At 41.4% G+C, this 13,044-nt stretch overlaps 1 protein-coding gene across 1 annotated transcript; it reads left to right on the top strand.

The window, feature by feature from the left end:
* The first annotated feature begins 233 nt into the window (after positions 1–233).
* On the top strand, positions 234–1,364 carry LOC136503459 (uncharacterized). Its single transcript, XM_066498531.1, has one exon. It carries the CDS (start codon positions 234–236, stop codon positions 1,362–1,364), a length of 1,131 nt encoding a protein of 376 aa, XP_066354628.1.
* Positions 1,365–13,044: the final 11,680 nt, after the last annotated feature.

Here is a 13,044-nt window from a genome sequence, read left to right as displayed (position 1 = left end):
AAAAATCATATTTTCCTTGGTGGTGGTTGTAGACGATGAGATATCATACTACGGGCCTCCTGCGCACAAGTGTCAGTACTGCGGTGCGCAGTTTTGGTACCAAGAGCGTGTGAAAAGAACGTATCGAGGTGAAGGAGACCGTGTACGTTTTCATCTCTATTGTAGGGGAGGTAAGGTGCGCTTGCCTCTTCTAAAAGATCCCCCTCCATTTCTAGCTGGTTTATTGAACCCAAATGGTGATACTTTCTCTAAATACTTCATCAAATCTATACGTTCAATTTGCTTTCACTTCACTTGGTGCTAAAATTGACATGGATATAAACAAGGGTCCTGGCCCGTATGTCTTTAAAATTAATGGACAGGTCCACCATCGAATTGGATCTTTACTACCAGATGAGGGTAAGTCTCCTGTATATGCACAACTTTATATTTATGACACTGATAATGAGGTTGAAAATCGAATATCAATTTTTGATAGGGATAGGGACTATGAGGGTGACAATGAAATTGATAGAAGAATTGTCGAGGGCTTAGTGAGGATGTTTGATGCAGCAAATGAGCTAGTGAAATCCTTTAGGGCAGCTAGGGACCTATTGGTCCAAAACAATAGTTGCCGCCAATTGCGCCTTAGGCTATTGCACAATAGATCAAAAGCTGCACCTCAGTACAATGCACCAACAGGATCCAAGATAGCTGCTTTGATAGTTGGTGACTTTTCGGAGGAGAAGAAGAGTCCTGATATAATAATTCAGGATAGAGGCGGTGGGCTTAGAAGGATTAGTAACCTTCATTCTAATTACATGGCTTTGCAGTACCCCGTTCTTTTCCCATATGGTGAGGAGGGCTTCAAACTAGGGATCAAGTATAGCCACATGAGGACCTTACGGGTTAAATCTATGGATGAGGTTACCATGCTCGAGTATTATGCTTTCTGTTTACAACAACGTAGCTGTGAGGCCACTAAATTGTTATGTGGTGACCGATTATTCCAGCAGTATATAGTCGATGCATTTGCTTCAGTAGAGGAGAATAGGCTTCGATTTATTATTAAAAACAATAAGAACCTAAGGTCGGAGATTTACAAGGGTATTCATGACGCACTACACAAGGGTGATTTTGACAGAAACAATGTTGGTAAGAAAGTTATATTGCCTGCTAGTTTTACTGGGAGCAAAAGATACATGGTACAAAACTACCAGGACGCAATGGCTATTTGTAGGTTCTATGGGCCTCCAGACTTGTTTATCACCTTTACTTGTAATCCCAAGTGGCAAGAAATAGATGACTCCCTTGCATTTATACCAGGCCAGAAAGCTAATGCTAGACCTGATATGGTTAGTCGGGCTTTTAAATTGAAGGTTTAGGAGCTTGTTTCGATGCTGAAGAAGGGTACTTACTTTGGAAAATCACGAGCAGGTACGACAGCTATTTTTTAGCATACTCGGTACCTACTACCATTTCTCACGCTAATTTGTAACTAGCTCTTGGTCAAATCTGGAGTATGCATGCTGAAAAAGTAGGCAGTAGTTGCATGCTCAGGATGCATGGGTGCATCAGACTGGCTAGCAGCATGTATGCAGAAAGTAGGCCATCATATGCCTTGCACAAGAGTTGATGCTCTCCTACTAGCTTTTTCGTGTGGAGGGCATGGGCATCCATGCTGAGACTAGGAGGCACCCGCCATCCTCGATAAAAGTAGCAGGCAGCACTCATTGTTGCCAGACCTATCGTCCCTTTTCTCGATGATGCATCCTGCAACGAGTACTGTGGCCCGTTTGGTAGAGCTCCGGCTAAAACAATTTCAGTTGCAGCTTCACCCATGAAGTAGATTCACTTAGAGAGCTGAAGCAGTTTTTTTATCGTTTGACAATACAGCTTCTCCCGGTAGTCTAGAATGACGAAATGTCCATAATACCTTTTTTTTCTTTTTTCTTCTATTTTTCTTTTCTTTTCCCAACCTTATCTGCTAGGTGAATTGCACGCCCGACACCCGACCTTATCCTATTCGCATCTCCTTCAACCATTGACGCTCGACGGCCGCTGCATCCGCATCCCCACGCCCGATGGCCTCGGCAACTCAGTGGTCCATGCTCGGTGGCTCCGCGCGGCGGCCCTGCAACTAGCAGCTTCCGAGCGTGAGCACGGCAGCGACCCTGGTAGCCCCATGCGGTGGCCCTGCAACTAGTGGCTTCCGAGCGAGAGCACGGCAGCGACCCCAGCAGCCCCGCACGGCGTCCCCATGCCCGACACCGTAGCTCTCGCCCCGACAGCTCGCCCCTCAGCGACCCCGGCGGCCCCACGCTCGGCGACGCACGGACGCCCCAGCGAGGGCAAATCCACCCATTGTCGTGCGCTGGGCCCACGGGAGCAGGCGGAGCCGATGGAAGCTATGTTTTTTCAGCTCCCACTCTCTCTCTCCTCTTCTCTTAGCGGATATTCTGCGACTCCGAGCGTGAAGCCATATGCCTTGCCAGTGTTTGGTTGAAGGAGAGCAAAAATGGCTCCGGGAGCTGCCTAAGGAGCTGTACCAAATGGCCACTACCCATTGCCTAGATACACGATCTTTCAGTATCCTATCTCCTCGCCTGTGTTAGTTTACCATAAAAGCATGTCGTAACCAAATAATGCATGATATACGATTTATTCGACTATAGTATTCATTGCGCTCACAGGGATCCTATCTTTTGATGCCATATATTCTTACCGTTGCTTTCTGTTTCAGTGCTCTACACTATTGAGTTCCAAAAGTGTGGTCTACCTCACGTTCATATTTTTCTTTGGCTTGAAGGTAACTCGAGAGACCCACAACCTTTGTTTATTGATTCAATAATTACTGCTGATATACCAGATAGAGTTTCAGACCCTTTGGGTTATAGCCTTGTCGACGAATTCATGGTGCATGGTCCTTGTGGGGAGCTTAACAAAAAATGTCCATGCATGAAGAACAATAAGTGCTCAAAATTTTTCCCTAAAGCTTACCAGCAAAGCACAATTGTTGGTGAGGATGGGTTCGTGCAGTATAGGCGTCCTAAATCTGGTAGTTATGTCAAGCGGTTCGGGGTTAGACTTGATAGTGGATGGGTTGTTCCTTACAACTTGTCTTTGTTAAAGAGATTTAGAGCCCACATAAATGTTGAATGGTGCAACAAGACACATCTAATCAAATATTTGTTTAAGTACGTCATGAAGGGTCCAGATCATGCTAGAGCTGTAATGAGAGCTTTGATAATGACACTCATGCCGGCCCCTCCCAACAGCACCCTGTAGGTAATGATGGCACCACTCAGCCACAGGTAGATACTCAGAAAAAGGATGACGAAATTGATGAAGTTAGGGAGTATATTGATTGTCATTATTTATCCTCTCATGAGGCTGTCTGGCGTATGTTCGAGTTTGATATACATTATAGGACACCCTCGGTAGAGAGGTTATCTGTGCACCTGCCTTTCATGAACAACCTTGTGTACCAAGCTAACCGCCCCTTAGTTGATATTGTAGATGACCCTTGTTCGCTAAAAACAACATTGACTGAGTGGTTTTTGTGCTAATAGGGTGTACCCATCTGCCCGAGAACTAATGTATATAGAATTCCCTACTAGGTGGGTTTGGGATAAAAAGGATAGAGCTTGGTATCCCTGTAAAGGATCCAAGAAAATTGGGAGGGCTATATATATAAACCCTAGCTGTGGTGAGCTGTACTACCTATGTATGCTCTTGAATGTTGCCAAATGTGCTACATCCTATGAGGATCTTCGAACTATCGTTGTTGTTATGTACCCAACATTTAAAGATGCCTGTCAGGCGCTTGGCCTTCTTGGAGATGACAATGTGTGGCGTGAGGCTCTTAGAGAAGCATCTATCTGGGGATTAGCCGCTCAAATGCGCTAGCTTCTTGTTACTATAGTACTTTTTTGCTCAGTTTGCGACGCGCCCTCCTTTTTCTCTGAGTTCCATACTTATTTCACTGATGATATACATCATAAAATCAAGAGGATGCTGCAACTACCATTCTATATGATTCTAGAACAGTATATTAAAAACCATGTTTTAGTAGAGCTTGATAATTTATTTAGTAAGAATGGTGCATCGATGACCGACTATGGTTTTCCGAAACCTGATCTTAGCCTTTGTAACAAGGTGAAAAATAGGCTGCTATCAGAGGAATTGGCTTATTATCCTATCAGTCTTATGCATATCCATGACAGCCTTGTGAATCGATTAAATTTTGAGCAAAAACATATATACAATGTTGTTATACAATCAGTTTATGAAAAGTCTAGACAATGTTTTTTTTGTTTATGGCTATGGTGGAACTGGAAAAACATTTCTTTGGAATGCAATCATTTCGCGGTTACAGTTTGAAAAACTTATTGTTCTTGCAGTAGCCTCTTCAGGGGTTGCTGCATTCTTGCTCCCTGGAGGACGTACTGCACATTCCCGGTTTAAAATTCCTATAGTCATTGATGAGTCATCTGTTTGTGAGATTAGAAGGGGTTCATTCCTAGCAGATTTAATAGTCCAATGCTCTTTGATAATATGGGATGAGGCCCCAATGACCCCTAGACACTGTTTTGAGTCACTAGATCGCAGCATGCGTGACATTCTTGGTAAACTAGACTCTTACAATTTTCATAAGCTCTTTGGTGGGAAAACGGTGCTACTTGGTGGAGATTTTTGCCAAGTATTACCTGTTGTCGAGGGTGGGAGTAGATCAGAAACCATAGACGCATCCATAACTAACTCCTACATCTGGAAGCACATTCAGATACTAAGACTTACAGTGAACAACCATAACTAACTCCTACATCTAGAAGCACATTCAGATACTAAGACTTACAGTGAACATGCGCCTGCTTGCCATGGCAGATAGTGGGTTACCTATAGAGCAAGTGAAAGAATTTAATGACTGGGTGTTAAGTATTGGAGATGGTACTACACAAGGAACTGTGCATAGTGACGATGGAGACTCCGAGTTAGTAGAAATACCACATGATGTTTTAATCCCAAGGTTAGAGTCAGCCATTGATGATATAATAAGATCTACATACCCAAACTTAGCCACATTATACTCGGATCCAGCCTACTTAAGGGAAAGAGCTATTATCTCTCCAAAAAATGATACTATCGATGAAATTAATGGACGTGTCCTCTCTTTAATCCTAGGCCATGAAAAGGTATACCTTAGCTCAGATGCATTGGTTGAGTCTTCAAAGGAACATGTTAATTTAGACTTGCTTTATCCAGTTGAGTTCCTTAATTCGCTGCAGTTCAAAGGCATTCCTCCTCATAAGCTTGCACTTAAGATTGGTTCGCCTATGATGCTTCTACGCAATCTGAATCAAAGTGCAGGCCTCTGTAATGGTACATGTCTTATAATAACGCAATTAGGTGATCGAGTTGTGGAGGCTCAGATAATTACAGGATCACACACTGTGAAAAAGTTATCCTTCCTTGTATTGCCTTGCACGTATCAAGTACCAAATGGTCCTTTGTACTTAGTAGGCGGCAATTTCCAATTTGTCTATGTTATGCAATGACCATAAACAAGAGTCAAGGACAAACCTTGAAGAATATTGGCTTCTACTTGCCACGCCCAGTTTTTAGCCATGGGCAACTATATGTTGCTATATCACGCGTAACATCTAGAAAAGGTCTTAAGGTCCTAATTGATGATGATACAGATTCAGATTGCACCGTCACCCAGAACATTGTATACAAGGAGGTGCTTTAGGCCCTGTGGTAACTATCGGCCCATGGCGCCAATCGTTAGCCTCTGTTCCGCATGTTAATGCCTATTTAAATGGTGTATGCTTACAGCTTGCGTCTTACTGAAGGTCGTACTTGGTCTAATGATTCCTTTGCTTATGATTAAACAATAGATGGCCTACAACATGTTGTCGGAGATTAACCCAACAAAGTACAATTGGCGTGTCAAGGTTAGAGCCGCAAGGATATGGCAGTTTTCTGGCACTTCCAAGGGGAAGGAATTTAGCTCAATGGAACTCATTCTCGTTGATGAAGAGGTGCACCAGTTAACACATCTAATTTGTTTTTGAGATATATCTGTCCTTGTTACCTTTACTCTCTATATTATTCTACGGGGCCTAGGGGTCACAGCCTGCGTTGGGCAGAAAAAACCTTGACAAGTTTTCTAGATCCATATCTGAAGGCCATTCCTATTATATAAGAAATTTCCAAGTCAGCAAGCAAAAACAGAAGTTCAAAGCTATACCCAACATGTACACCATTTTTTTCACGGCGTGGACCATTATTGAAGAAATCCCTCCTGAGTTGTCCGCTAGCCTGCCGCTCTATGTATTTAACTTTGTGGATTTTGGAGATTTAGATGATAAAGCAAGGTATGGGGATGACTTAATAGGTATGCACCCTAACGAATTCTACAAAACTAAATTGTGCTTATATGCTTAGGTAGACAACCTGTAATGCGGTATACCTATTGTACTATATCTAATGATGTGTTCATTCAACAGATGTCATTGGGCAACTCACGGTCATGCATCCGATGGTGCATTCTAGCAGTTTGAATGGCCCATCTGTAAGGTGGGAAGTGGAGCTGCGCGATCTAGAGTATGATTGCTATTTTTCACGGTCATTTGGAAAACCCTTTATAAAGAGGTTACTAAAATAGGTTGCGTTCTTAATATCACAATGACCGCGTTTTATCGATGACTTTATGGGGTGAGCATGCAACATCTTTTGAGGACCAGTTCCTTATTGAAACTATAGGAAACGATGAGGCGGTTGTGATCATTTTTGCTGGGGGTCCAAGCAAGGCTATTTTTAGGTGGTGCTAATTCGTGCTAACCATTGATATTTAGTGTTGAATCAAATTTATAGTTCTGATCCAAGCATCCATTTTTGTTTTGCAAATAGGTTCGGCCAGCTGCCGAAGCCATGCAGCAACGAATTGGTACATAAATATTGACATCCCTGAGGTTAATGCTTTTCGTGCTAGGTATGCGTTACTCTCCTTCGTCTTGTTAAGTTCTATAGATGCATGTCTGCTTGAATCTTTTCTTATTTGCTCCTCTCTTTTCTCCATAGCTTACAAGGAAGAGGCTCTGAGGTTCAACTTCTACCAGGGGGTGCTGATGCTGCAGCTGGTGGCTGTGACGAGGAAAATGCTAATAGGAAGACTGTGTCCGAACTCTTGTCCTTAAACCCCCATGAAGATAATGTAATGCATGGTCCCATCTATATTTATATCCATATGTATTATAGTGTAATGGTTAACTTGTTGCCTTCCACATTGCATTAGGATGTATGCTTTACATGCCATGCAAGTATAAGGGAAATAGACGTCACAAATGGTTGGTGGTACAAAGGTTGTAGCGTATGTAAGAAATGTTTGAAGGCAACACTCCAAGGGTTTGAATGTGTAAATTGTGCTGAGATGGAGCCCGTGATCGTTCCTAGGTAAGATTCTTTATCTGCTAAGACCATGCCTCTAACCTTTATGTGGTGATGAACATTGGTTTCCTAATACGTTTTCTCGATGCATGCATAGCTACAAGCTAAATGTCATCATCGAAGATGCCACTGGCCGTGGGAAAATATTTATGTTTGGAGGTGTAGCTGAGCAGGTCGTAAGGCGGACTGCTGCTGATCTTGTGGAAGAAAGTTCACCAAACAGATTTTATTGCCTGCGGCCCTGCGTGTTATTGTAGGCCGCAGCTATGTGTTCCAAGTAGTTATCAGTGAACAGACTTTTAGGACAGGGTAGGTGTGTTTTTAGGCCAGAAGGTTATTCAATCCTCCAAGTGTACATGAAAGCATTCCTGCTAATGTCCCTCCCGGTAATAAAGAAGCAAGCAACGAGACGTCCGATGCAATTACAGAGTCTGCCATTCCTGGTGAAAGCACTCCACCTCTAAATGCTCGTACCTCCACTCCCCCAAAAAATTCATTCGCCAAGGGAAAGGAGGCAACTGGTGCTGTTCATGAGGACCATGGGTATGCCTTTTGTCCCTAATGTTAGCTTTGTCTTGTATATGCATGCACTACCTATTGCAGGACCTTAGCAAGTATATCCTCCTTGGTATAAATAGGTAGATAAAATGTTATTTGTTGGAGCATCCTAATTTTATCTTCCCCATGCAGGAACATGCTGGGAAATAAATGACCACGATCTGCTTGCAAGGAGTTATTTCCTTCCAAAAAGAGAAACAAAGGTTATCTAATTTACTTGGTATTGTTTCTAAGTATAAACAACATGCACGGACCATATAATGACCAACAATCCTTTCAAGTTGCAGTGAGGCGTGAAGCTCCATCTTTATGGTCTCCACCACCATATATCATCCACCCTGTCTACTGCTATCACTAAATAAAGAGTCTGCATTGTCGCTTGTGCTATGGCAATGATGTATTTGTACCTAAGAGTACAATAATCCATCTAGAATTAGTAGACTGTTTGCAGTGTCCTATTTCGCCCCTTGGTTGACTAGTGCCCTGGTGTCACCTATGTATGAAGCCAATCCTAAATAAAAAGTTAATAGGGACATTTTCTATTTGATGTACTTGTCCAGTAGTGTTTTGTACCACCTACATGTGAAGTAGTTTTGAATAAATAATGTTATCTTCTCCTACGAGTTTCTGGCTAGCCGTTTGTGACATTTCTAATGCTACGTTCCTAACCTAATTATTTTGTTTTATGAGAGAACTATATTTGGCACCATTCCATAGTTTATATGTGAGACTGTTTCTAGCTTTACAAGGTACCTATTTTCGAGTTATGTTGGTGATGCCGCTAGCCTACTCTCTTCTAACACTCAAATAGCAATAGAACTCCAGCAGTGGTATTCGATGGCACGTCACTATTGCGATTCAATAAAAAAAGATCACATTCCATGCATTAGGTCCTCATAGTACAACACTAACTCCAAAGACATCATGTCCAGCATCGAATAAAATACATAGCCCATCCAAAGTGTGCTGCTATGATAGGCAGCCACTATTGACCTTGGTATTAGGAAACATAACTAGGTTGAACAAAATATACGCAAATTTAGTGATAGATTGTAGCCATCGGACCCTGGTCCTGTACCATTGTCGTCCTTCATCAGGGCTTTAAAATTTTTCATACCCACTAGTGGTAGCTTTCCCTAGATTAATGTCTCCTATGACATCCTCCTTGTTTGTGACGCTTCCTGCTAGATTTGTGTTGTCCATGCTGTCCTTCATGGCACCAGTTCCTCCTAAGACAGGCTTTGTCCAAAAATCATCTGGAAAAAGCTCTAGTGGTTTCCTGCAGTAGAAGTGTAGTGGCTTATGTAAGAAACTAAAGCCGTTATGTACTACATATATATTCAAACGATTTAGTTCCTATATCATTATGGGCTCAAAACGTGTCCTAGTAACACATATAATTAAAACATATACCATTGTTGTGCTGCATGAGTTTTGATATCATGTATTAGAAACAATTTCAAACAATCTGAACTTTATCTGGTAAACTAATACATTAATGATATTGCCCACTGAGAATATATCATAAATACAAATTTGATTTAATTACTCTTGGGGATTTTTTTGGGAGCTCCACTTGTATAATGATATACCTTTTGCATCCTGCGGTTGAGCTTCCATGCGTAACTCCTTCAGACCCTGTAGAATCATGTGCACCATTAATAAATATCCTTGTGCATGTGTACCCCATACCCCGATAGAAAAAGCAACAGCAACCCACTTAGACTACATCTTAAATATAGCTTCATACCTTGATTGGCTGTGCATCTTGCCTCATCCTTGTTGTGTCCTTCACGTGAGAGTCGTGAAGGACCAATTCCCTTGGAGTATGCCTCTAGGCTGTTTGGGACATAAGGACCAGTGAAAGACATGGATTGGATTGCTCCAATAGATTCTGCAGGTTTATTAGGCACAATGTATCCTCTCTTCACACGGACACTCCTCCATTTGTTATCTGATGGTACTGGTAATCCAGATGCCAACTGTTAGGTGCTATGCTTTTGTTGTGGCTCTGAGAGATGCATACTTTGTCTAGTTTCAGCATGAATATACACGTCATGAAGCTGAGAGTTGATGCCAACTCTAACAAAAATGGGAAAAAGTTCAGGCCCAACTGTAACAATGAGTGCCCTTACATAGTCACGGCTGTCCTTGGTAGCTTCAACACATTCCATCTTTTCAAACTTACTGAAATAATCAAGAATGCCCTTTACATCATCCCAACCCCAACATTCTCTAGGCAATCCACTTATCCTCACCCAAAACCTTTGCAGCATTCCATGTGCTCCTATATTCTCCTCCCATCTCCTCACTACCAAAGCATTATTGGAACCAAATAATACATGCCCAATTACAGCCTTCTCTAAGATGCTTATGGATGGAAACTCGATGAGATAAGTTCTAGGACCTACTGGAACTACTTTCCAAGGGTACTCGAAATTATAGACCTCCCGTAGTATGCCTTGAACAACCTCTGGAGTGGATTCTGAAGGACCCAAGGCTGATGCAATTGCACATCTCTTTAGTGTGTTTACTCTAGCCTCACAATCTTTGCTAGGCCCTAGCCAGATGAACTGAGGAAAATAAAGAGTGTTGTTTACCTCCACGTTGAAATTTTGCCGGAGCGCTCACCAATCTAGCGCACTTAGATTGTTCTTCTTCCTTCCTTCCACCCTCCATCCTTGTAATTCTGTTGGCGCTATGTCCATTTTACCGGCCTTCAATGACTTAAATATATGTGGGGAATGATCCTTCTACATGTCTGAGCCATGATTTGTATGCTCGAGCGGTTCAATTTCCCAGAGCAAACTATTGCCCAACAGTTAGAAGGGTACTGATAAAGGTGCCTTATATGCAATTGGCTGTACATGACCAGTTGCTACACTAGCCTATTTTACAAAGTTGCAAGGACATTAACCAAAGGAAGATCTACTGGCATATGGTCAAGTGCACCTCTAACCTTATGCATGGGCCACCGAAGTGCGGAGCCTCATAGGTCAACGCCGGAACCTTAGGCATTCAACTACCCCTACAATGCCACCTCACCATCGCCCAACTGAACAATCAGAACTAGACCAAAGGGAACACACTAGACAAATAAGTGGAGTATGTAAATTTAGGCCAAAATTTTGTAAGGTCTATGGTTTCCATTGTTTGGTAAAGTAGTGTTATGAGGGGGGACATCGTTAAAAAGAATCCCACTATAAAAGTTTGGCAGAAGGGCTGACCTCTTATGAAGAATTAGTTGATTTGAACAACATCAAGAAGTTCTTATGAGTAAGGAATTCTACTTTATACCACTAATAAGGAGGAAAATAGGATAGCAAGATAAGAATAGGCATTGTTTGACCTCTGCAGTCACGACAGCCATATACTATTTGGCCATCTTATGGGCGAGCAATGTACCCCTTGTTTTTCCATACATCCAACACACTTATGGATTCGCTCGGACATATATGTGATTATCTAGCTGCCATCAGTTTTCCATCAACTATTTGGGTCCCTATTCATAAGCAATTACCTTGTAGTTGCATGGTAGCAGTGTTAGCCCAAACAACCATGCCATTCCAAGGCAAGGTACACTAGCTTTCCCTATTCTAAATAGCAGCCTTTGCTTGCAGGCACACATCAACTATTCAACAATAGTTATATGACCATTGGCTTGCATCCTGCCTTTCCTACATTGTTGTATGAAATGCATATATTAATAGAAGAGATGCGATACTAGGGATGGATTTGGATCAGAGCCGTACGGATATGGGTGCATACACCACTGTTTACCATACTTAAATTTAAATTCAAATACGAGTACGTATATTGTTAGATACAAATGCAAAACGAATATCTCGAATTCGGATATCTACTTGATTTTGAGGATGACAGGTATCTATTACTTATCGATAGTTTAATAGTATACTAAAACCGTAATGGATAAAGGGATTTAAAACATAGCTATATAACACCATGCACAAAGACAACTACAAAAAATAAAATAATTTAATAAATATTCTAATAATTAAATATATAAAATATAAGACAATTATAAATATTATATATCAATTACTGGATTCAAATGAATAAAAATAAATTCTACAAGTATATAAACAAAATAAGATACTAATTAATATGATTAGCCATATTAAAATTGATTAAACTTAAGATTTTTATATCGTTAATAAGATAGTACCGGCTTTGTCACATTTTGTCGAATACGAACGTGGAATCGGATAGAGAAAAATCTTCAAAAGCGAATACGGATGCATCCATTTACCATTCATATTTAGATCGAGTATGAATATGGATATCCATATTTATACTAAATGAATACGGATATCGGATCTTTCGGATATCTAGAAATCTTGACGTCCGCATCCATCCCTAGCCGATACCCGATAAAACACCTGACAACGACATTTATTACTATAAAATATTTGTAGCACGCAATCGTTAATAAGAAGACCAGTCTAAGCAAGGAAGATTATTATTCGACTGTTTGCAGTTGTTCAACTCATGGAAGATATGGTTGTCCAGATTGTCTCTCTAGAGATTCAAAGATGTCGCATGGTTCCATGCTCAACTTACACAAGACCTATTCGATACCAGTGACATGAACATTGGACATTTGGACTCTATCCAGTGCCCTATAGCCTGTTACATTGTACACCCCGGATTTGACATCTCAAACACGCCTCCATATTTAATGCTTGACTACAGGTTTGTACGGCGCATATCATTTTGATTAGGCATCCACTCCAAGTCATTATATTACCTGTGGTTGAACCTTAACAGGTTTGCACCTATACCATACCCACACTAAATGCTTTATTGTCTTCCAACAGTGTCTGATAAATTACAAAGAAATAGGGTTCTTGTATGCCTTCGTTCCTTACCTGGTGGCTTCTTACATAGATCTTTGTTCATTAGTACATTTTTCATCCATGTTGGGGATTCTGTCCTATATCCTTGTCAGTTTTTCTTTGGTCTCGTGATTCCTTATATGTAGCCAAGGGCAACCCCCAGTATGGCACAAGATCAAGGTTGTAGCCAATCATTACA

Source organism: Miscanthus floridulus, chromosome 14 (assembly GCF_019320115.1).
Source record: "Miscanthus floridulus cultivar M001 chromosome 14, ASM1932011v1, whole genome shotgun sequence".
Classification (NCBI taxonomy): domain Eukaryota; kingdom Viridiplantae; phylum Streptophyta; class Magnoliopsida; order Poales; family Poaceae; genus Miscanthus; species Miscanthus floridulus.
This window is presented reverse-complemented; position numbering and strand designations above follow the sequence as displayed.

Excerpts from the sequence above, each read along its gene's own strand:
- LOC136503459 (XM_066498531.1), top strand. The coding sequence starts at position 234 with ATGGTGATACTTTCTCTAAATACTTCATCAAATCTATACGTTCAATTT.